The sequence below is a fragment of the Plasmodium gaboni genome, chromosome 14 (genome assembly GCF_001602025.1).
Source record: "Plasmodium gaboni strain SY75 chromosome 14, whole genome shotgun sequence".
In the NCBI taxonomy this organism is placed as follows: Eukaryota; Apicomplexa; class Aconoidasida; order Haemosporida; family Plasmodiidae; genus Plasmodium; species Plasmodium gaboni.
The window spans coordinates 2,235,829-2,262,540 of NC_031494.1; the positions used below are offsets into that span (position 1 = coordinate 2,235,829).

A 26,712-nucleotide genomic window follows, 5' to 3' on the forward strand; every position below is an offset into this window, starting at 1 on the left:
ATATATAAAAAGAATATATATTTACCAAATGTATATAATATATAAATATTATGACATAATAATAAAAACTATAATAGTCTATTTTTTTTCTTTTTTTTTTTTTTTTCGATATCAATATGAAATAAATATGTATACAATAAATTGTTTTATTATAATTATATATTATACACAAATAAATAAATAAATAAATATATATATATATATATATTTAATTTATTGAATTTTATTAAATAGTATAATTTGAAAAAAAGAAAAAAAAAAAAACAATAATAAAAGAAACAAATAATATAAAATAATAAGAATATATCACATTTTTAAAATAAGAAAGAAAAAAAAAAAAAAAAAAAAAAGGTTGAAAATTTTTTTAGATGTCCAATTAATATTTGTACAGCAAAAATTGTATTTTATATGAAAAGGTAATACACCCATATTTGAGAATTATAATTGTATAAGATGAAATATATATGTGATAAGAAAATAAACAATATGTATGTTAAGAAATGTGATGGTATATTACTTATTTGAGTTTTTTCAATATAGCAAAAAAAAAAATAAAATAAAATAAAATAAAATAAATTATATATATATATGTATATATTTTACAACCATTGTGGAAACGTCTTAGAAAATCTTTTTGTGCCTAAAAAATATATAAAGCTTAAAAAAAAGAAGAAAGAAAGTTAGCCTTATATTTACAATTTTTAATGGTTATATGGATAAATATATGCAATACATATATATATATATATATGTACAATATATATATTCCATATTATTATTATAATTTCTTCATTTATATATATATTTTTTTTTTGTATATACAAAACAAAGTATGTTGTGCAAATGTTCCTATAATATCTTTAAGATAAGAAAATGATTCCACTTTTTAAAATTGGGATTGTTTTAATAAGACAGGTAAGTAAACCTATATCAGGTTATATAAAAAAGAAAGCTATAGAAAATAAAAATTTTAAGAGTATATGTATATATTGTGGTAAGAAATATTATTTTTTTGAACAGTATATACAAAAAAAATTTTATAATTCAAATACAACCAATATTAATTATAGTTCTTACATAAGTGAGAATAAATCAGTTAATGTAGGTAGTGAAATTCTAGGAGAAACTATTATATTTTTAATTGCAGCTTTAATAATTATAGCAGAATATAAAAGAAATAGTTTAAAAGAAGCAAAAAAAGAATACATATTAAATCATAAATTAGAAACATTAAAATTACAAGTTTTGGAATTACAAAAAGAAAATGATGAAATTATGAAAATCGTTATGCCCACAAAAAAAAATATTCGCGATAATAGAAGTTATGATATAGAAAATAAAAACTTCTTTAAAGATATATATAACAAATATGTTAGCAAACAAAATACTCTTTCTCAAAATGATAAAGAACAAAATGGTAAAAATAATATAAAACAAAATTGAACTAAATGAATAACTAAAATGTGACAATAGTATATATGTATGTATATATATATATATATATATATTTATTTATTTATATGTTCATATTTATTTGTTTTAATTATGTTGTATTTTCAAAAATTTTCATTTTAACTCAATTGTTTATTAGTCATTATAAATATATAAATATATATCATATAAAATGCGTATGAGGTTAAATAAATAGCGGTGAAATATTTATAAAAAAAAAAAAATTATATACTTATAGATTTGAAAAAAAAATGTAAAAATGCACATATAAATATAACATATATATAATGTTCCATTATTGATAAGAAAAAATAATATAAATGAACAAAATTTTGTTTATCAGATGCATATAACTCAATTAGTTAATTTAATATACGTATTGACAAAAAAAAAAAAAAAAAAAATAAATTAAAATTAATGTGTACATATAAATTTAAATATATATATATATATTTATATATACATTTACATATTATCCATTTTAATTTTATTTTTTCTTTTTTATTGTTTGGTTTGCTTGACTGGTCTATATTTAATTTGTGGAGGCTCTTGCAATTTGACAGCTTGTGTTGTTTGGCTATTTGCATTTATACATGTAGAAACAAATTCGGATAATTTTTTGAAATCGTCAAAGTTATCATTATAAAAGAATCCATAGAAAGTATCAACATTTTTAATTGTATCATTAAAAAGACATAAAACATGTACATCATTTTTTTTTAAATAAGTTTTATTTAATTCATTATTTAATTTCATGATGAATCTTTTATTATCAATAATTAAAGGGCTAATATTGAAATATTTATTTGTAACAAATAAATCATTTATATAATTATATTGTATATTTTTAGTAGTTAATTCTAAATTATTAATAAAGAGTACACATTTTTTATTTTTATTTAGACATTTGGTTTGAAATTGTGGGAACTTACTAAAAAAAGGAACATTGAATACTAAAGCTTCACGTACATATGTTATGAATTTCTTTTTATTATTTAATAAGGCAGCATTTATTGGTTTAGGTTTCTTTCCATAACAAATTACAAAGGCAGGTGTATTATCTTCTAAACTAAATCTTTGATATATATTTTGTTTACTTGGTAATGGCATTTTACAATTAATTACAGCAATATTTAAAATATCAGGTAAGTTCGAACGACTAGAATTAATTACTGGATGTATACTTGTATTTTTATCATTTTTACAATAGACTAAATATGGATTATTACTAAAAAATATTTCTTTTAATTTTTCTGTATTAGATACATCAATATATTTGAAATTATAAAAATGAGTATGATATAATTCTGTCATATATCTAAAAAACCCACAAAATATTAAAAATGTAATAAATAATCCTATTAATAAAGAATATTTATATTTACTCTGTATTTTTTCTTTTAAAACATTCTTAAGACTTTTACATATATAATTTATAAAACTACCCTTTTTTACGTCGTTCGTTGTATTACTAGAAACATGATCATCTTCTTTTTCTTTTCTATTCCTCAATATGTTTTTCATTTTTTTTTTTTTTACAATCCAAATATAAACAGCTTGATCAAAAAAATACAAGCACGATATTACATATATAAAATAAATATATATATATATAAATATTTATATATATTTTATATAAACACAAAGATAAATAAACATACATACAAATATATATATATTTATGTATATATATTACTATATTTTATATATTTTAAAAAATTATAAAAAAATAATAAAAATATATATGAGGTGCTTTCAAGATGACATTAATTTAATACATAAATATATATATATATATATATATATATATATATGTATATATAACATATATTTATTATTTTATTTTTTTATTCTTCCTTGAATACATAAAATACATGTTCATGTATGCGAATGGTATATTTATTTTATATAATAAAATATATTTATCATGTCATGTACTTATTTTCTTTGAATATTTATTTTATAATTAATATTGGAAATATTTCGGATTTTTACATATATTATTTTATTATTTTTTTTTTTCTTAAAAGGTGCGTGTATTTTAAAAAATAATAATAATATATTATATATATAATAAAATATACATATATATAATATATATATATATATATTATTTATTTATATTTTATATATATATATAATTTATATATATTCTTTTTATTTTTAAATTAAGTATAACAAATATTTTATTTTACATTCTTCTTTAATTGTTGTGAAAAAAATAAAAACAAATAATTTTTCTATTTAAGAAAAATATAAAAGTTTCAAAGTATCAAAAAAATAAAATATACTAAAACAATAGATAATGCTAAAAAATATATCAAGTGGAATAAAAAGAAAAAAAAAAAATAATAATAATAAAATGAAAAAAAATAATAACAAAATAAAAAAAAATATATATATATAAAATATATATAAATAATATATATAATTAACATTTATATGAATTTTTTTTTTTTTTTTTTTAAGGTACATAATATTATTTTATATAATATATTTATATATTTAAAAATTTGGGGATTATCTCATTCCAGTTTAAGTATATATAAATGAAAAAAAGAAAAAGTAAATTATGTAGATAAAAATTCTGGCGTTATATATAAATTTTCTATGGACCAAATAATAACATAATAATATAACATATATAATATATATATATATATATATATACATTATTATAAAAATAATTGTATAAAATATTATGTATCAATATTATAATATATATATATATATTTATAAGCAGAAGTATATATAAAATATATATATATATTATATACCCAGATTTTTTCTTTATAATATATTATATATTACCCAGTACCCTCTTAAATGTATATTTTTAATACAACTATTTAAAAATATATTTTTTATTATATATATATGAATGAATGAATATATTTTATATAAAATAAATATATATTTCATATTTACCCATAAAAAAATTATATACAAAAATATTAATTATATAATATATATTATATTATTGAAAAGATAATATTGAAACATAAAAAGAAGTATGTTCCTTTTTTTATTATTTTGTTAAAAATACAAATGATATTATAATATATATATTTATAATGTTATCGTTCCTATTATATATGTTCTATATTTATTTTAAGATGATATTTCCTTTTTTAAAATTTGAATATATATTTCTATATAATATTCTTTAATTATAAAAATATTATTAAATTCTTATAAGGTTCATTCTTTTTGCCTTGTCCTTATATATTGTATTTTTTTTTTTTTTTCTTTTGGTCGTCTTTAAAATGGAAGAAAATAATATATATTATATATTTATGTGATTCTTTATTTATAACAGTAGAAGTAAAAAAAAAAAAAAAAAAATTCTCAAATATAATATAATATAATCATGTAGATATATTCACAATACTTAATGAAAAAGTAATATAAATTATTTAAATATTGTAAAAATATTAAAAAAAAATGAAATAAATTATGCCATTAATCTTTTTTTTCTTTTGTGCTATATATTATTTTTCTATAATGGAAAAAAAAAAAAAATGAAGAGAGGTGTATAAGAAAATATAATAATTATATTAATATATTAATATATTAATATATTTATATATTTATATATTTACATATGTATTAGAAAAAAATAAATATGATCTGTAGAATAATATAAATATTTTTATTATTTAATTTTTTTTTTTTTTTTCTTATTATAATTTCTTTTATGTTATGTCATCTTTATGTTTGTTCTATCACATAATCCTCATTCATTTTTTTTTTTTTTTTTTTTTATCTTTGCCATATTTTTATTTGTGAATATATAGTTTAATAAGTTATGTTATTTATGATTAAGAAAAAAGAAATATTTAAAGATGTAAAATATGTTGTAAGATTTGAAAGATTTTTTTATAGTAATAACTATAAAGAGATTGAAAATAAATTAAAATATAATAATCACCTTCTAAGATTAATTAAAAATGTAAAAAATATTAATGAACATAATTCATCACATAAAGAACACAATGATATTTACAATTTGGATGTGGCAATATGTTATTTGTATAAAAATATAAATATAACATATAAAAATGAATTAAAAAAAAATAGATATAATAATTATCTAATTGATAATAATAATAATAATAATAATAATAAAATAGATTCATATGATCCATATATGAAAAATGATAAGTATAAAGTTATAGTAAATAATATAAATAATAGTAATTCAATATATAAAATGTACTTATATATTATGAACAATATAAATATTTTTACAACTAACCACGTACTATTAATATTATATAGTTTTCTTATATATAAAATAAAATGGGAACATATTAAAAAAATAAATGAACATGTTTTAAACAATATATATAATTTTAAAACTTACGAATTAATATTAATACAAATATTTTTTACCTATTTTGAAATTAAATATAATGAAAAAGGGAAAAGAAATGATGGTATATATAAATTACCAAAAGAAAATATTATATCATCATATGCAATGGACCATAAAACAGAGAATAATATTATGAATAACAACAATAATAATGTAATAACATATATGTCAAGGGAGCTTATTAAATATTGTAATTTTATATATTATAAAAGGAGAGAAAATATACAATTAAATGATATACTACATTTATGTTGTATATATTATAATTATAATGTATATAATAAAGAGTTGTATGATTATTTTATTGATTTTTTAAACACTAAATTGTATATGTTAAATATTAATAAAATTATGGAAAATATAAAAAAGTATAGTAACAAAGTTATTCATAATTATATACATATATATAACTCACCTGGGTGTAATCATCATAAAATAGATGATTATTCTAAGCAACAGTTTGATAAACTGTCTAAAATTATTGAAGCATACTACTATCTGTCAAGTATACAAATAAAAGGAAGACATAACATAGATTTTTATAAATTTTCAGATTTTATAAATAAAAATAAAGATATTATTACACATTTAAATATTAATGAAGTATTTTTATTATTAAAATTATCTCAAAATATTAATTGTGTAAATATAAAATTATATATTTTAGATATACTATATAATAAATTATCACAACAGTATTTAGTTAACGATTTCTTTTTAGAGTACAAAAAAAGAAAGGAACATGTAGAGGATAAAAATTTTAAGAAATGTATAAATATATTTAATTTGTTATATAAGTATATACCCATATATAATAACAATTGTGATAATAATAATAATAATAATATAAATGATATATATGTTGAAAATAAAGAAAAGAGTTTTATATCTTCAAATAATACTTATAATGTTGATAAGAATATTTCTCAAACGATTAATGAGACAAAAAAAATAAAAAAAATGAACTTTTTTGATGATATAAATAAATATATTATAATAGACAAAATTTTTGATAACCAAAAATATCTTTATATTCTTCTTTCATCTTTAAACAATATAAAAATTAATAATAGTTCTACGTTACATTGTTTATTCTTTTTTTTAAATTCATTAAGCAAATGTAACAATATAGATCTTATTTTGTCATATATAAATTTTATAAGTAGACATATAAATAATATATATATATTAACATATGTAGAATATATTTATTATGTTATGACCACAAAATTTTTTAATAATATTACTTCAGAAAAAATTGAAATATTAATGTTAAATATTTTTCAATTTTTAAAAACAAAAAATGGTATGAAGATTACACCAAATGAAAAAGAAGAAGAAATAAAAAATGATAATACAATTAAATTTATAATAAATGAAAAAATAAATGATGCAAGTTCAATTATGAAAGAAGAAAATAATTTATATATACTCAAAGATTTTTTTTTTGAAAAAAATGAGGAATTTTTTTTATTGCTATATTATAATAATCAAGATATGTATGAACATATACGAGATAATTTATTAAATATAAGAATGGACAAAATAAATAATTTAAATGAATTTTTATTTCATTATATTTATAAAAATATGATAAAATATACATTATTATATTTAAAAAATTTTATATTTTATATTAATAATATAACTATACTTGATAATATACTACACATATTTTTAAATATATATAATTATTATAATGTACATAATAACAATAATAGTATTATTCATTTTGAATTATTATATAAACCATCAATATTATTTTTTCAGAAAATTATTCTTCTAAATTTTTTAAGTATATATAATAATAAACAACATAAATATAATACATATCATAATAATCTAGTACATAATATTTTAAATATAATAACCCTTGAAAGTAGCATAAATAATGATATATTAATCTTTAATTATATGATGAATATGTATTTTATAAAAACTTCCTTGTCTTCAGAATCATATAATGAAAATATTTTAGAATATATAACAAATATCATACAACCTTATCTTAAGGATAAAATTTATTTAAAATATAACAATGGATATATAATGGATTCAAATATAAAAAATAATATAAATACAGAATTATATAAAAGTGTCCATATAAATAATATGATCATATGTCAAATGATACAAAATCAATTTAATACATATGTAATTAATTTATTACTACTAATTTATGATAACAAAAATTTTAACAAAATATTTGAATTCATAAGACACTACTTATATACCTATGCCACTAAGGCAAAATAAATAATATATTATATATATATATTATATATATTTAATATATATATATATATATATTACATCTTTTTAATAATGCTTAAAATATTCTTACAATTATAAAAAATTAAAAAAGGAAAATAACCAAACATGACTTTTTATATAAAACTTTCATGTCAAAATTTAAAAATTTTTTTTTTTTTTTGTTAAAGGTGAAAATTTTTATGTAATATAAAATATATAAAATATATATTATATATTATATATTATATATTATATATATATATATATATATATATATATTTATTTATTTTTTTATTTTTTTATTTATATTTTGGATAATTATAAATATAATATATATTATATATAAAGACACGAAAAAGGATTTTGATTTAATATTTTTTTTTCTTCAACATTTTGTGTTACAATTAAAAAAAAAAAAAAAAAAAATTATTAAAATAAATGTATGGTTATAAAAAATATGTGACATTTTCACATAAAATTATAAAATGAAATATACAATATTTATATATATTATATATATATATATTTGTATTATTTAAAATTATCATATGTATAATTATTTAAATATAACGTGTATAATATTATCATTTTTATACATAGGTAATAATATTTATATGTATATAATTATATATACATATATATTATATATATATATATATATATATATATATATATATATATATATATATATTTTTTTTTTTTTTTTTTTTTTTTGTTAATAATGGCCTACAGGATTTTGAATAAAAAATAAATTTTTCGTATTTAGAAAAAGTCCTTTGTATAATCATAGAATAAATAAACAAAAAATGAAAATTATATATATTTTAAAATGTATACTATAAAATATTATAATATATAATATATAGTGTAGGAAGAAAAGGCCTCAAAAATGAAATATTAAGTAATAATATTAATATATATATATATAATATTATGTTTATTTTATAATTTTTCTTTTTTTTAATAAGATTTGATTTATATAAAAGTATACCTATTTATATATATAATATATATTTATATTTTTTTATATATTTAAAATAAAAAATATTTAATTTATATATATATATATATATAAATAATTATTTAAAAATAAATATATATATATATAATCATTTTTTATAATATTTAATATATATATATTTTTTCCCACATATTAATATAATTTATATAAATATTAATTTTATGTAAATCCTTGGAAAATAATTTAAAGCCATATAGTCTTTTTTTTTTTTTTTTTTTTTTTTTTTTTTTTTTTTTTTTTTGTTCTGACCTTTTATCTTTTCATCCTTTCAAAACAAACCATTAAAACAAGTGGTTGAATAAAATAATATTTAGTTGGACAAAAAAAAAAAAAAAAAAAAAAAGATGAAACAATATATTAGCACATAATAAATGGTAATATCATATAATCAATTATTACAAAATATAGTATTTTAAAATTAATTTTTATTAAGCATTTTGGTGGTCATTTTATTATAAATTCACTTGAATGGATCACCCCATTTTGTTGAGAGAAAATAAAAGAGAAGAAGAAAAAATAAGGAAATAAATAATATACATATATATATATATATATATATATATATATATATAATATATACATATATATATGTGTGTGATCTTCCAATATTTGTTGACAAATGATGAATCGGCTAATTCTGAACAAAGCCACCTCATCAAATGATGAGCCGACACCTGGCTATTTATTCAACGAGATAACCCAAATGACATTTTGCTCAAAAGAATCTTTAGGTTTAGTAGGAGAATATTTATTAAAGAAATTACAAAGAACAGATTTAAATGTAAAATTAAAGACATTAAAAATTATGAAACATTTATGTGATAAGAAGAGAGGAGATTTTCGAAATTTTTTAAAGAAGAAAATGGATATAATTAAAGAGTGTCAACAATGTAATATTGTAAATGATGAATTAAAAGGTGAGACTCCATCTATGTTAGTACGTAAAGAAGCAACTGATTTGATTAAGTTAATTTATTCATATGATGCTACAGAAAATGTTATGAAAAGTTCATCAAATAATAGTCAAGATACTATGAAAAATAACAGAATTGAAGGATTTGGAAATACTGTATTTGATAATAAAAATAATCAACCTAATCAACATAATAATCAACATAATAATATATATAATCATAGTAATAATAATAATATATATAATAATAATGATAGAAATCTTAAAAATAATATGGAAACATATGGAAATAAATTTATAAGTAATAATTATAATAATAAAAATAATTATATGAGTAAAATGTCAGGTTTTGGTAACCCTTATTTTAATCAAAATCCAGTACAAAAAACTAAAGGAGAAATAGCTATAAAATATTTAAATGATGTAGCTAATAAATATATACCCTCTTCTTTTGTAAATAAAATTAATAGAGTCAGTGCATCTCTAAGCAAAAATTATTCAAATGGTTCATTGAATATACATAGTATAATGAATGGTCGAGCATTTAATAAAGGTCTCGAAAAAAACCATATCAAAAGATCAGAAAGTTATTATCACAATAAAAATAATATAAATAGTATAAATAGTATAAATAATATAAATAATATAAATAGTATAAATAGTATGCATTATATGAATAATCACCATAATAATAATAGTTATAATAATAATTATTATAATAATTCCAGAAGAAATGATAACGTAAGAAAACCACAAGAAATACAACAAGCAGGATTATATGAGAATAAAATTATTCAAGACATATTACTTACAACTGGTATTAATAAAGTACCATCAGAAAATATACTTAACGAATTTGCTATAAAATGTAAAACTTTAGATACCAAATTAATCGTTTCAATACTTACAGATAAATTAAAGAAAAATATTCATGACGAAGAAGAAAATTGTAAATACAAATATAAAGTATTATCTATTATAAAACATTTATTATTCTTTAGAACTAATGAAGAAAAAGAAACTCTTATGGAAACTCTAGAAGTCTTAATACAGAATCTAAAAAATCAAACATTAGAAGAATTATATAAATGTAAAGAAATTAAACAATTAAAAAAAATTGTTATAGAAATATTTGTTCTCATGGGATTACAAAAAAAAACAGACACCCAAGAAAATGAAAAAAATAAAAATTTTAATATATATCAAAACCAGGCATCTATGGAAATACCAAATTTATTAGATATCGATGATGATATAAAACCACCTCCTAATAATAATAATAATAAGATGACAATGGGTGATTCAAAAATATTTTATAATGAAAAAAATAAATCACATGATCTTATGTCGCTTAGTCAAAATATTTCAAATGGCACCCAAACCAAAAACAATAAAACGGGTAAATAAATAAATATATATATATATATATATATATATATATATATATATTTTTATGTATATATTTTTATGTATATATTTTTATAATTAACCCTTGATAGGCTTTGATAACAATGAACATTTTAAGAATCAATGGAATAACAAAAAGGATGAAAACATGGAAAATCTTTTGTGCGATTTTGAAAATATATCAATTAATAATAAAGAATTATTTAATAGTCTAAATGTTAAGGATAATAACACCCAAATATCATACAATAATATGAGGTCTAATCAAAATACAGATAAAACTTATTATAATACACAACAAGGTAACAATAAAAATAATATGAATAACAATTATAATAATAATGATAAATTTAATTTTATGAACTCTAATAATGATCTCATATTTTTTGAAAATAAAAAAGAAAATAATACAAAAGAAATAAATATATCATCTAAACAAACTAATCAAACTAAATTAAATGACGAAGGATTATTCTTTCATTTAAATCAACAAAATATATATCAAGATGAGAATAAATTAATAGATATAAATAATGACACTACTAATAATTCATTGAATACATATTTTAATAATATATCACAAAATACATATGAAAAGGATAATATAACAAACGCAACATCATTAAATAATAATATAAAAACAAGTAGTAATATTTCACATGATAATAAAACAAGTAATATAAATTACTTTCATGATCACCATTTAAAAATGGGTGATGATCAAATTGACAACTTTTTTAATTCTTTCACTTTATCCTCTAAAAAAAATGAACAAAATAATACAAAACCAAATGTAAAAATTGATGCCTTCGAATTATTATCGGATCAAATGAAACTATAAAAAAATATATATATATATATATATATTTATATTTATATTTTTTTACCTTTTCAATATATACGAAATATAAGTACACTTATGTGTGTTTATTATATTTCCTTGTTTTATACTATGTATACACACATATATTTTTATATATGTTTCTTTTATATATATTTAATTTTTTTTTATCAGTTGATTTCAAATATTGTTATTTTTATATTATATATCTATTTTAATCTTACATACAAATTTTTGTTTAAAGTTAAACAAAAAAATAAAAAAAAATGTATAAAAAAAAAAAAAAAAATGGAAAAAAGAAAATTATTATATAATATAAATAATTTTTTACTTTGTGCAGAATAAAAAATATATATATATTTTTTTTTTGTTTTCAAACTTTTATTATTTACTCTTTCTACCAATAAAAATAATTATATATGATGTTTAATTGAAATTTTTTTTTTTTTTTTTCTTAGTCTTATGTATCATATAATAGTTATAATATTAATATTGTTATAATTGTCTTATAACATGACATATGGGTTATCATCTATAAAAAAAAAAAAAAAAAAGGAAACATTTTTTTTTATATGATATTATATATATTTTTCATGTATTATATACCTGAAAAACTAGGGACCTTTAAATTATATTTTTTAATAATGGATCTACAAAATAAAAAAAAATAAAATATAAAAAAAAAAAAAAAAAATTATATATATATATATATGTGATATGGTTTACTTTTTTAGTATATCATTTTAATCATTAAAAAAAATATATATATAATAAATAAATAAAAAAAAAAAAAAAAAGAAACTCACAAAGGTATAAATCGTCCTCCGAGATAATGTTTCTTTTTATAATTTATCAATCCTTGCTTTGGAAGCATTAAAGAAATATTCATATCTGAGTTTATAAAAAGGCTATTTGTTGAAAGACCTACATTAAAATATATATATATATATATATATATATATATTTGTAATATATAAGATATATGATACAAAATATATATATTAATTTTGTATATCTTAAAATATTTGTATATTACCTGAATCGATATTTATTCCAGATGGAACATCTACTGAGACAACTACTTTGTTGCTATTATTAATCATCTAAAGAAATTGAGTAGGCATAAATATAAATATGTAAATTAATATATATATATATATATACATACCTGTATTATTTCGTCAAACGGTTTTCTGGGTTCTCCCTTGAAACTAAATCCAAATATAGAATCTATTATTAAATCATAATTATCCAAATCTTAATAAAAAGAAAATTAAAAGAATAAATAAAAATATGTGTTAACTATATATGATTAATCGATAATGCTTTTAAATATTAATGGACACATTTATAGTTATCAATTATATAATAATAATAATAAAAAATATATATATATGTATATTTACCACTTGGTGTTATACTCCTGAGGACATTGATTTCATAATGCTCCAGTAGTTTTAATAATCTCTTTAAAAGGGAAAATATGTATATATATATATAAAATATATATATATATATATATATATATATATTTTAATATTTTCCTTATGTTGTCTCACTTTAAATAATGTTTTATCATTAACTTTCGGATATAATATCATGACGTCATATCCAAACTGTTTCAAATGACGAGCTGCAACTAAACCGTCCCCACCATTATTTCCAGGACCACAACAAATTAATATTTTTTTAAATTCATTTGGTTTGTATTCCTTAAAAATTATTTGAGATATGGATAAACCAGCTAATTCCATTAGCTGTTCAGTGGTATATCCAATTTCATCGCTCATTAATTCGTTATCTATTTTTTGAGATAAATCTTGCGATAAATACTATAATATTATGGGGAAAAAAAAAAATATATATTATATATATATATATTTTATTATGTATATATGAATTTATATGTATATAAATTCTATATATTCAATGTTCATTTTTTGTATATATTATTGATATATGTTACATTTATTTATTTTATTTATATTTTTACTTACAGTAATTTCCATTTTTCTCACGTTTAATATGTAACTACTCCTTTTTCTCTTTAAGCTTACACCTAATGTAGGAACATATATCTTATTATAAATTTTCAATTTTAAATAATTTAATAAACTTAAAACATAAAAATTCTTTAGTGATCTAGAAAAAGTCAAGCTTTTTATAAATAAATTCTTATTCATATTATATCTCATATATATATATATATATATATATTCACACAAATGATATAATTTTTACCAAGTAAATTAAATAAATAAATTAATATTTATACACACTATACTATCATATATATGGTTAATATATATAATTAAGGAGAATCATCAAATTGTGTCACTTTTTATTTTATATATTATTACAAATAATTATTTAATAGAATAAATTTTTTTTTTATAAGTTATTTTGAAGCTTCAAATTTATATATATATATATATATATATATGGGTTTTTTTTTTTTTATTTTTATAAAAATGTCGAAAAAATAAAAAAAAAAAAAAAAAATATAATAATAATATAATATATACTTATTAATTATCAAACAAATATAACGTTAAAAGAAAAAAAAAAAAAAAAAAAAAATTATTTAGAATCTATTATATTATTTCTTTTGATTATTTTGATTTTAAATTTATATAAATATATTAAATATATCCTTTAAATATATTTTTCCATAGACATAATATCATTTAAGTAAAAATATTATTATTATTTTTTTTTCTTCCTTGTCCCATTTTTTATTTTTTTTTTTTATTTTTATTCTTTCAAAAACTAATAAAAACCAAATGTATAAACTACAACATAAAAAAATCATTTTACTTTTTTTTCTTTTCTTCTTTTTGTCCTAATATTCTTAATAAATGTGTGAACAATCCGACTAAATCTAAATATAGGCAAATGGAATGCATCTATAGAAAGGAAAATATAAAAGAAATTATATGAATATTAAATTAATCTGTTTTTATATAAATTATTTTAAATATATATGCATGTATATATTGTATATCCTTTATAATGTCTTGATTTTTATTTTATTTTTTTTAATTACTATGTAATCTTTATTTCCCCTTCTAAAGTCAAAGAGAGTAATCTGAGTATCGAATAAAACAAATCTAAAAGAAAAAAAAAAAAAAAAAAAAAAAAAGTATATAATAAATAAATATAAAATTTAAATAAATTATTTATATTCTCATACATAAAAATATATATATTATAGTCATTATTTAAGAAACATAGCAAATCAGTTTACAACATTTTTATATATATAGTTTTTTTTTTTTTTTTTTTTTTTTTTCTTATATATATTATTACCCCATATACATAAAAAATCCAGTATATAATAATGTGGTGTCTATAAATTTTGATCTTATGAAAAAGTTCATAAATGAAATTAAGGCTACATAAGAACAAACGGCACATAAAACAGCCCCAAGAAATATGGAAATCCTAAGAAAGTTTAAAAAAAATATATATATATATATATAATTTTTTTTTTTTTTTTCATTTTATATACACGTGTAATAAAATTTATTTATTTTTAAAATTTTTGAAAATTTTGAATTTCCATATTTGTTTCATTCTACTTACCTATTTTTTGAAAAGATGGCGGCCAAGGAAAAGCAACAAAATATAGATAAGCTTCCAAAAAAGGCTAGGGGAAGTATTGATGGGTTTAAATAATTAACATAATTTATGTAGTCACTAATTAAAATACCAATTGAAGATGATATACCAGCAAAATATACAAGTCTTTTTTTTGATGTATCAACTAATTGATAATGAGAATTACATGAGGATGCTAAAAGAAATGAACAAACTAAACTAATTATAGAAGCAATAAATTTTGGTACCTTAAAATAATAAATATCCACATAACAACTTAAGGCACTAACTATTGTTCCCATAGCTAAAAGACCATATATTTTCATTAAGTGATTTCTTTCTTCATTTGTTAAGGGGGAAAAATTCATAATGTTGGATAAATTTATATCCCTTTGTCGTTTCTTTATCTGATTCAAAAAATCCATTTTTTTTAAATATTATATCCAAAAATATTTTTAAATTAAAAAATCAAAAATAAATAAATAATTAAATATATATATATTATATAATTATATATTTTCAAATATATATATAGCTTCCTTTATTTTTTTTAAATATATAATTTATAATTATATAATAATCATATATTATATTTTTTTTAAATATAAAATTTATATTTTCAAAATTCAAAAATTGCAACTTTATATATATATATATATATAAGTAAAAAAAATGGAAAAAGAAAAAACTTTTAAGTTTGTACTTATTATATATATATATTTAATATATGTTTATTTTAAATTTTATTATAAAAAAAAAAAAAAAAAATGTGCACGCAAAATATATTAAGAGCAAAAAAAAAAGGAAATATATAAAATATATAAAATAAAATAATATGTAAACATATAATATATACATATATAATTATATATTTTCATATTTGAGAAAAGAAAAAAAAAAAAAATATACATGTATGTTCTATATTTTTACATATATTTATTATAATATATATGAACATATTAATAAGAATTTTTTGAAATTATAATTATGAAAGTTTTTTTGTTCATATGAATTAAACAATTAACGGAAATAAAATTATGGAAAATATATATATATATATATATATATATATATAAATAAATATACATTCTTAATGATTAATATTGACAAAAATAGTTATATAAATTATTTGATAAGGCCTTCTTATTTTAATAATTTAATAAATATGTATATGTATATTTTTCATTTAATGCTTCTTCAATATAAAATATATATTCATATAGGATACATTTCAACAAATATACATGTTTAATTATATTTAAAATTATGGAATATGCAATGAGAATATATATATTGTGGTATATCCTATTTCTTATATAAATAATATTAGTAGGCCTTATGAAATGTCAACATAAAAGATATTAAAAAAACATATAAGCCGTTGTTATTGTTCATAACGTGGGTTGAAAAATAAAAATACTTGTAAGAATAAAGAAACTTTAATTTAAAAATATGAATATATTTAATATTGAATATATATATCCTTTAATTTTTTATTATATGTCTGTTAAACCATTTATTTGAATTGCAATATATTAATTTTAATATGCTTAATAAATATATTTTTATATTAAAGTTGTTATTGTTAAATGTTAAAATATATATATATATATATATATATATATATATATATTACTTATAATAAAGTGATCATTTAAAAAATTCTTGTCTTTCACATATTATACTTTCTTTTTTGATATAAATTTTGTTTAGATATAAGAAAAAACATGTGAAGAAATAAATAAATATTTATTTATATTACATATCCTTAATTCAATATTTTCTATGTGATTCATATACTGTGAAAATGTATATATTTTGTATGTGTGTTGTCCTTATTATATCTATTTCAAATATGACTTAATATACTGTGTATTATACGTTCATTCTGAAAAATATAGACATTAAATATTTTTATGTTCATATTCATCTTTATTATAATACAAATATATATATATATATATATATATATATTATTACTTTGGGGTATGTGTACTGTGTTTTTTCTATTATGTTACTTATTATCACAATTGCTATATTACTACAAATTATATGTGTTTTGGCTATTTTGAAAAAAAAAAAACCTGAACATCTAAAAGGTGGCTAGCCAAAAAATTAATTTACAACAATGAAGAAAAAAAAAAAAAAAAAAAATTAAATTAAATTAAATTAAATGAGATAATATAAAGGATTGTTTTCCAATTAATTGTAAATAAAGAATAAAAAAATTAAACAAGTAAATAAAATGAATAAATATCATAAATAATAGAATTAATAATAACACTAAAAAGAAAATATATATATATATATATAAAGATGTATTTATATTTACTTATACTCTTCAGTATGCTTTATAATTTGCCACTGTTCCATATGAATAATAATTTGATCCGTGTAAAATATTTTCGATTTCTTCTGCTCGTTGAAAAGAAAAGATATTTCCTCCAACTTGTAAAATTCTATAGAAACTCCATACCAACTGAATAACAAAATAAGCTATTAAGAACATAAAAAAATGTATGACCATTTCCATTATTCCATAATACATATTATAATTAAGTACAACACTCCTTTGCCAATAAAAATTATTATAATACCATTGAACACTATGAGCTGTTGTTGTATTATATAGGCAAATTAAAAATTCAATAGCTTCCACCATATAATTTATGACTACAATATTATAAGCAATATAAGCTGTAAATGCATTTTTATGAGAAACTGAAAAGAATATTAACATGGCACAAAGAAAATTAAAGGTTGATATAATCATAAAAAAGGTTGTATTATAATGGGACATATGTGTTAACATAATTATGGACACTAATATTAAAAGTATTGCATATATAATACTTGCAGTCCCAATAGAAAAGCATAAAAATCTTTTCATAGTCCATCTTTTCATTCTATCTTTTCCGAACATTTTTATAAATCTACTTCATAATTATATACATCTATTTGAAATATACGTAAGTAAATTTCATTTGGTTGTATTAAAAAAATAATAATAATAAAATTAAAATATATTATATGAAATTCTTATGTGTTCAATAAGGTAAAGGTATAAATAACATCTGTTTTATTAAACACATGTAACAATATATAAAAGGTATATTAATGTATAATAAATATATTTATTTGTAAATTTAAAGCCATATAAATATAAAAAAATATATATACAACAATATATAAAATTATTATCTTTTCCAACACCATATATTTATCATTTGATAATTACAACCATATTCTTTTATTTTTATTACGGAAGAATTCTATGTAATGTAAAAAGACAATAAATATATTTCATGTGTATAACACATAATTATGATAATTGGTTCAGTATATTATACATATATATAAACATATAATTTTATTTAGTTATTAATTTTTCCTCCTTTTCTTTTAATTTATATAATATATATATAAAAAAAATTAATATTTCCACCAAAACCTTACAGTAAAAAATAAATGTATTACTAAATGAATAAATTATAAATAAATAAATAATAATAATAATATATAAATAATAATATATAAATAATAATAATGAAAATTCATTTATTTTTACCATATCAGTCATTTTATGTGAAAAAAAAAAAAATATATATGTATGTGCTTCTCAGTGCAGAATCGGTTACAAAAAAAATTTATACCATAAAAAAATAAGAAAAAATAAATAAAAACAAAACAAAACAAAACAAGACAAGACAACAAAAACATAAACATTAAACTGATGATTTAAAATATTATTAATATAAATGTAATAATTAAAATATTTATTTAAATATAAATCGAATGTGAGATCTTATAATACATAGATAAAAATTGGGAAACGTCGTAAGCCTAATTGGAACACCTTTTAAACATAAAAATATATATATATATATATATATATATATATATATATATATATATGTATGTCTGGATAATATTATTCTAAAATACTTCTACATTCTTATAATTTAGATTGAATAACTATGTACCCCCAAATTTTCAATCCATTGGTATATGTATATATATATATATATTGAAAAAAAAAAAAAAAAAGGAAAATGTAGTATATTAACGGATTATAAAATATAAATGATGAGCATAACATGATATATATAATATAATATATTAATGATATTCACTTATTTTTTTCTTGAGATGTTCTATAAGGCAAAATAATAAATTATATATTTGTAGGACATATTTTTTTATGCCTTAAAAAAAAAAAAAAAAAAAACGTACACTGTTACGATCGGGCGTAAAAAAGGATATACAAATAAATATATATAATTTAATTTTTAAAAAAATATATTTTGCTTGAATTAATATTTAAAGGAATGTAATAAAATTAAAATTTTACTAATAAAATATTATAATGGACATGAAGAATAAAATTTTATTTTTATTTCTTTTTAATTTTTTTCCATTCGTAACATAAATATAAATATATAAATAAATATAAATAAATAAATAAATAAATATATATATATATATATATATAATAGTATACATATATAACATCATTTAAATGTATTGTCGTATGAACATATAATCATACATATATAGAATCATATAAATAATATATAATTATATAAGTCATACATATATTATATATATATATATATGTATAGAAAATTTTTATATTTTAATTTTTGCTAATGAAAGAAAAAAAACAAATATTATTTGAAAAGGAATACCCTGAATACAATTGTATGCGAATACACTTTGACGTGTTAGATTCTACACAATTATTTTGTAAAAGAAATAAAAAATTCTTTATAAAAAGTGGGAAATTAAAAGAAAACAATACAATAGTTATTAGTTGTAATATGCAAACGAATGGTATAGGGACGAGAGATACGAAACGAAATATAGATCGTTATTGGTTATCTGATGAAGGGAATTTATTTATATCATTTATATTTTTATGGAATAAAAATCAGATGAATATAATTAATTGTTTAGCTCAATCATGTACAGTAGCTATAAGTAAAACAATAGAATATTATAATTTGGAAACACAAATAAAATGGATAAATGATGTTTTAATTAATTATAAAAAAATTGCTGGATGTCTAGTCAATTTACAATATTTAGATGATATAAATTTTACAGATATTTATACTAATAATGTTTATATTATATGTGGAATAGGTATTAATGTAGAATTAATAGATGATTGTAATTTATTAACTAAAAATTTTACATCTATTAAAAAAGAACTAATTAATTGTTCTTATGAAAAAAAAAAATGTTCTATACCATCAGTTGAACAAGTTACAGAAAAATTATTAGAGAACTTTTTTTTTACTATTAATAAATTATGTAATCATGGTTTTTCTTCATTATTAGATTATATATCTATACGTCTTTTATATAAAGAAAAAAAAGTTGTTATTGATCAAGATAATCATACAATTGTTGGATACTTGGAAAATTTGTCTGATGATGGTTCTATAATCTTATTAGAAGAAAAAACTAGGAAACTTGTGTATATAAACCATGGGCATTTGTTCTCATATGAACAATGGAAAAAATTCATAAAATAAAAATATATATATATATGTATATATATATATATATATATATATATATATATATATATATGTTATTACTATTAATCATCATTATATTTTATCGATTAAACAAGACAGTTTATATATATATATATATATATATATATATATATATATATATATATATATATATATATATATATATGTGAAAAACACTCTTCACCACATAAAAAATATGAAGATATAAATAATCCTTCATAATATTATAACTTATTTTTTAGTAAATATTATAATTCATTTGATATATAGGTAAACAACGTTATGAAAAAAAAAAAAAGCATGTAAGCAATATGAACATATATGAGTTGAATATTCCATTTTTTTTTTTTTTTCATATACAACCAATTATATTATGATCCTTTTATTTTTATTTTTAAAATTTATAGTGTTAGTAGTTTTTTTTATTTCGATTCCATTACATAATATATATATTTATATATTTTGATCTTATGATATAAAATTAAGAAAATATTTAAAAAAAATTGAAAAATGCCACCAAGATTTATAATATCAATATATATAATTTTTTTTCTTTCATATATAGAATAAAAAAAAAAAAAATTAAGTAAATCATAACATAATATACTTCTATATGGATATATAAAAATGTACTTTATATTAAATATATATATGTATATTTTTTTTTTTTTTTTCTACTCAATAATGTAATAAAAAAAAAATATATTATTATATATATATATATTTCATATTTTTTAAACAATTTATTTTTATAATCACAAAAAAAATAAAAAAATAAATAAGTACCTGTTTTTTTTATTATTATATAAATAAACATAAAACTGATGACAACTTTGTGTGCGCAAAAAAAAAACATATATATAAATTATATATATATATTAATATATTTTTAAGGATTATTGTTATTATATGCATATAGATCTCTTATTTTTGACTATATATATTATTATTATCTTTATAAAATAAACGAAAGAAATATTAAAAACATTTAAAAATAACACAAAAAAAAAAAAATATAATATATATATATATATATATATTTAAATTAAAGATCTTGAAACTTTTTTTTTTTTTTTTTTTTCTTTCTATATTTTAATTAAATTTTTTATAGAATTATTTATATATAATATATCTTTTAAAAATATTCATTTAAAATTGTTTTTTTATTCTTATTTACATGTTTATTTTTTTATTTATTAATTATTCATTTGTTTATTAGTTATTTATATTTATTTATTTATTTTTTTTTTGTTAATAATATTATTATATTTATAATAAAAAATTATATATATTTCTTTATGAATTATATATATATATATATATATATATATATATATATATATAATGTAAAGGTATATATATTATAAATATCTTAAAAAAAAAAGAACAAAAAAATATATATGTATATATGTTAAATTCTAAAGAGAACGAAATAAATGGTAGCCCTTCAGATTCTCTAAATGGAGATGCAGAAAATGAGAATGAAAATGAAAGAAAGTGTTTGTGGGTACCAGATGAAGAAGTAACTAACTGTTATAGTTGTAATGTGGTTTTTAATGTAAGAGTAAGAAAGCACCATTGTAGAGCATGTGGAAATGTATTTTGTTCAAATTGTTCTGATAATAAAATAAAAATAAGTGAATATAGTTATTCTGAGAAGGTTAGAGTATGTGATCGTTGTTTTATGGAAAGATCTTCTCCTCAAACTTTATTATTACAAGAAGATTTAGGTGCAAGAAAACAAATAAATCAAGATTTAAAAAAAGCATTAAGTGAAAAGATGGCAATAGTAGAAAGATTTAAAACATTTTTAATTGAATTTGATAATGAAATTTTAAATAATACAGATAACACCGATGGTAGTACTGATGTTATTTCTTTATTAAAAAGAGGAGAAAAAGGATTAAAAACATTAAATGAAAAAATTAAAAATTATGATTCAATTATTGAAGAACAAAAAAATGAATTAGAAAATTTGAAAATGGAAAAAGAACAAAAAATGGAATTAAATAAAATCTTAAATTTAAGAAATCATGAAATTCAACAGAAAAATATTAATATTAAAAATCTTATGAAAGAAAAAAATGAATTAGCACTCGTCAAAGAAGAATCAGAAGGTATTATTGAATCATATAAAAAACAAGTTGAGAAATTAATTATCAGATGTAATCAACTAGAATTAGAAAAAAAAACATATAATAAAAATGATCTAAATAATTTCTCTATGACAAATGCTAGTTCTACGTCATACAACCAAGGTTCTTTTAATTTACCGTCTAATGGTATGTCAGTATCATATACGATAGCTGATGGCCCCAACGAATATATGGACGATGAAAATTGTTGTAATAGATGTCAGAGACGAATGTGTTCTATTATGTAAACAGGTTCAAACGCAAGTACTTATATATATAAATATATATATAAATACATTTAATTAAAAAAATATATATTTGCATATTTATATATTTATATATTATAAATTAAACTTATAGTTTTATAGAATAATAAGATTTATGTTTATAATTTTTTATATTTATTTTTTTGTTTTTATTTATATAATTAATATGATTTTACTTCTTTGTTTTAGTTTCTTCTTTTTTTTTTTTTTCCTTTTAAATATGTATACATATTATGATTCCGCCCATATTATAATAATAATATATATATATATATATATATATATATATATGTATATTTAGATTATATAAATATAATATTTGTATTATTACCACATAATAATACGAAAGAAATATATGATATATCTGTTTTTTTTTTTTTTTTTTATTTTTATTTTTTTTATTTTATTTTTTATACACATTGCTATATGTATATTAATTTATTTTATTTGTTTAAAATAAAGAAAAAGAGGAAAAATACGTATCCGTACATTTATATTTTTTAATTATAAGAAGTAAAATAAATTTTTCATATATTATTTTTTTCTAATTCATGCTTTTCAAAATAATATATATGTTTTATATGATAATTTTTTTTTTTTTTTTATATATTATATTATATATATTTATTTTCGAAAAACAACGTTGTCATTTATAATATTATATTATTTGATTTCATTTGATTTTATTTGTTTTCATATTTTTTTTTTTTTTTTTTCTTTTTATAATGAAAAAGGGTAATATAATTTTTTTTATGCATTTTATTTTTATATATGTTTTAAACTTTAAAAATTATGAAATAATATGAATAATATTATAAAGAAAAATTTTTAATTATACATATATATACATATATATATATATGTAATAATTCATATTTATTGATTTACTCATATGAATATAACACATTAAGGTTTCTTAATAATATATTACTTTAAAATATAAGATTTTGGTAATGGAGGTCTATATGTATATTTATCTACGATAACTAAATTATTAATATTATCACTATATATATCATTTGATGTTAAATTATTATTTAATGATATATGTTCAATTTTTTTATTTATGTTTATATGAGGATATGAATATTTCCATTCACCGTTTACAAATCCCTTTGCTGAAATATTATGTCTGATTTTTGTTTGATTAAGATATATATCTCCGATTAATTTACCTCTAAAAGGTCTCATACTATATTTGATATATTTAAGGTAAAAATAGGTATTGTTTTTAACTTCTTTGTCTACAATATAATGAAAATCATTTATTTTAATGACCTTTTTATTTTCGTTATATTGGTTTATTACATCATTGCGATTATTAATATTATTGTTAACATATTGGTCGATCGTATTTTCTTTTATATTATCATTTCCTTCGATGGTATTTTCTTTTACATCATCATTTCCTTCCATATTATCTTCTTCCTCATTTTCATCCTTTTTATTTTTTTTTAAAAAAAATTTATGACTGTTCAGGTAAATTGGATTCCAAAAAAGGCAGTTAATACCATTAAATGGTAAAGTATGACATGTTTCAAATAAATTTTTTCTACTTGGCTCTTTATTTGTAAATTCAGAAAAAAACTTTAAATTCAATTGTTCTATATCTACCCATCTTTTCTGATGTGTGTGCCAAGGATACTTATCTACACATGGCCAAAACGCTTGTCTAGTTCTTGAATCTCTTGCTCTATATGGAGATTTGTACATACGAAAATATGGGTACATGATATTTTTATGTTTAAACTGTCTCCTATTAGGAGTTCCAATGGCACTTTTTATCCAATTATGTACCCGTTTACTTTCATCTTTATTTATTTTTATTGACGACATTGTTTATTTGAAAAGGCAATAACAAATGTGAATAAATGAATGAATAAATAAATAAATAAATAAATAAATAAATAAATAAATAAATAAATAAATATATGTATGTATGTATAAAATAGCTACTTACCAAAAAAAAAAAAAAAAAAAAAAAAATCATAAATACATAAAAATGACAAACATATTTAGATCAAAGAAAAAAAAAAGGATTAAAATATAGTATAGAAATAATTCCTTTTTTTTGGAACTCCATTTGTTAAATCATAAAAATTGAAATATAAATATATAAAATAATATGGAACATAAAAATAAAAAAAATTAAAAAATATATATATATATATATATATTTATTTATTTATTTGTTTACGTGTATATTTTGGTTATTATAAAAATGAAATGAATACAGAAAACACATCATTTGAACACGATTATTTTCTCTTATTATTGTTTAGTAGTAAAAAGTATATAATCATATATAAATACCAAAAATATTCTTTTTTCTTTCTTTTTTTTTTAATTAAAATGATTGAATATTATATAAAACATTATTATAGTTATTTTATTAATATTAATTATAACTCATAATTAAATTTTATTGATTTCGTAATAAATAAAAGTAATAAATATATATTGATAGAACTATTTTTATTGAGGAATTATATAAAGAATATATATATCATAAAAATAATCCTAGCACATTTCTACAATAAATAAATAAATATATATATATATATATATATCAAATAAATAAGAAAATTATACACATATATTTTAAACCAATAAAGTGTAAAAAAATAAATTCATTTTTTTTTGAGGTACTTCATAAATATTACATAAACATTACACATATATATATATTATGTGTCAATTGATCTATATCATATAATATTATGTAATTTATATATTTTTTTAAAGAATTATAATACAGAATTTAATAAAAATATTAATAAATTCTTTTTATCTTATTTTTTGTTTTTATATAAAAAGTTTATTAATAAATTATATCCTTATAATTATATTAATTCATATAGACAATATTTATTCATGAAAATGAAAAAATTTACTACTAC

At 16.7% G+C, this 26,712-nt stretch overlaps 10 protein-coding genes across 10 annotated transcripts; 5 read left to right on the forward strand and 5 right to left on the reverse strand.

Moving 5' to 3' along the window:
* Positions 1 to 873: 873 nt before the first annotated feature.
* Positions 874 to 1,443, forward strand: PGSY75_1459300 (putative OPA3-like protein; the record flags this gene model as incomplete). The annotated part of the gene is made up of 1 exon (XM_018788278.1): positions 874 to 1,443. The coding sequence occupies one exon, from the start codon at positions 874 to 876 to the stop codon at positions 1,441 to 1,443; it is 570 nt and encodes a 189-aa protein (XP_018639650.1).
* A 510-nt stretch (positions 1,444 to 1,953) lies between these two features.
* Positions 1,954 to 2,976, reverse strand: PGSY75_1459400 (hypothetical protein; the record flags this gene model as incomplete). Its single annotated transcript, XM_018788279.1, has 1 exon — positions 1,954 to 2,976. The coding sequence occupies one exon, from the start codon at positions 2,974 to 2,976 to the stop codon at positions 1,954 to 1,956; it is 1,023 nt and encodes a 340-aa protein (XP_018639651.1).
* Positions 2,977 to 5,269: 2,293 nt separating this feature from the next.
* PGSY75_1459500 (hypothetical protein) lies at positions 5,270 to 8,086 on the forward strand (the record flags this gene model as incomplete). Its single annotated transcript, XM_018788280.1, has 1 exon — positions 5,270 to 8,086. The coding sequence occupies one exon, from the start codon at positions 5,270 to 5,272 to the stop codon at positions 8,084 to 8,086; it is 2,817 nt and encodes a 938-aa protein (XP_018639652.1).
* A 1,637-nt stretch (positions 8,087 to 9,723) lies between these two features.
* On the forward strand, positions 9,724 to 12,265 carry PGSY75_1459600 (hypothetical protein; the record flags this gene model as incomplete). The annotated part of the gene is made up of 2 exons (XM_018788281.1): positions 9,724 to 11,416; positions 11,517 to 12,265. The coding sequence occupies 2 exons, from the start codon at positions 9,724 to 9,726 to the stop codon at positions 12,263 to 12,265; spliced, it is 2,442 nt and encodes an 813-aa protein (XP_018639653.1).
* A 506-nt stretch (positions 12,266 to 12,771) lies between these two features.
* Positions 12,772 to 14,448, reverse strand: PGSY75_1459700 (putative pyridoxal 5'-phosphate synthase; the record flags this gene model as incomplete). The annotated part of the gene is made up of 8 exons (XM_018788282.1): positions 12,772 to 12,797; positions 12,872 to 12,915; positions 13,072 to 13,189; positions 13,302 to 13,368; positions 13,434 to 13,522; positions 13,672 to 13,732; positions 13,825 to 14,097; positions 14,263 to 14,448. The coding sequence occupies 8 exons, from the start codon at positions 14,446 to 14,448 to the stop codon at positions 12,772 to 12,774; spliced, it is 864 nt and encodes a 287-aa protein (XP_018639654.1).
* A 630-nt stretch (positions 14,449 to 15,078) lies between these two features.
* On the reverse strand, positions 15,079 to 16,290 carry PGSY75_1459800 (putative bax inhibitor 1; the record flags this gene model as incomplete). The annotated part of the gene is made up of 4 exons (XM_018788283.1): positions 15,079 to 15,171; positions 15,312 to 15,375; positions 15,575 to 15,709; positions 15,851 to 16,290. 4 exons carry the CDS (start codon positions 16,288 to 16,290, stop codon positions 15,079 to 15,081), a joined length of 732 nt encoding a protein of 243 aa, XP_018639655.1.
* Positions 16,291 to 18,206: 1,916 nt separating this feature from the next.
* Positions 18,207 to 18,788, reverse strand: PGSY75_1459900 (putative membrane protein; the record flags this gene model as incomplete). Its single annotated transcript, XM_018788284.1, has 1 exon — positions 18,207 to 18,788. The coding sequence occupies one exon, from the start codon at positions 18,786 to 18,788 to the stop codon at positions 18,207 to 18,209; it is 582 nt and encodes a 193-aa protein (XP_018639656.1).
* Positions 18,789 to 20,514: 1,726 nt separating this feature from the next.
* On the forward strand, positions 20,515 to 21,405 carry PGSY75_1460000 (putative biotin protein ligase; the record flags this gene model as incomplete). The annotated part of the gene is made up of 1 exon (XM_018788285.1): positions 20,515 to 21,405. The coding sequence occupies one exon, from the start codon at positions 20,515 to 20,517 to the stop codon at positions 21,403 to 21,405; it is 891 nt and encodes a 296-aa protein (XP_018639657.1).
* Positions 21,406 to 22,819: 1,414 nt separating this feature from the next.
* PGSY75_1460100 (FYVE and coiled-coil domain-containing protein) lies at positions 22,820 to 23,794 on the forward strand (the record flags this gene model as incomplete). Its single annotated transcript, XM_018788286.1, has 1 exon — positions 22,820 to 23,794. One exon carries the CDS (start codon positions 22,820 to 22,822, stop codon positions 23,792 to 23,794), a length of 975 nt encoding a protein of 324 aa, XP_018639658.1.
* Positions 23,795 to 24,739: 945 nt separating this feature from the next.
* Positions 24,740 to 25,648, reverse strand: PGSY75_1460200 (hypothetical protein; the record flags this gene model as incomplete). Its single annotated transcript, XM_018788287.1, has 1 exon — positions 24,740 to 25,648. The coding sequence occupies one exon, from the start codon at positions 25,646 to 25,648 to the stop codon at positions 24,740 to 24,742; it is 909 nt and encodes a 302-aa protein (XP_018639659.1).
* Between the last annotated feature and the right edge of the window lie 1,064 nt (positions 25,649 to 26,712).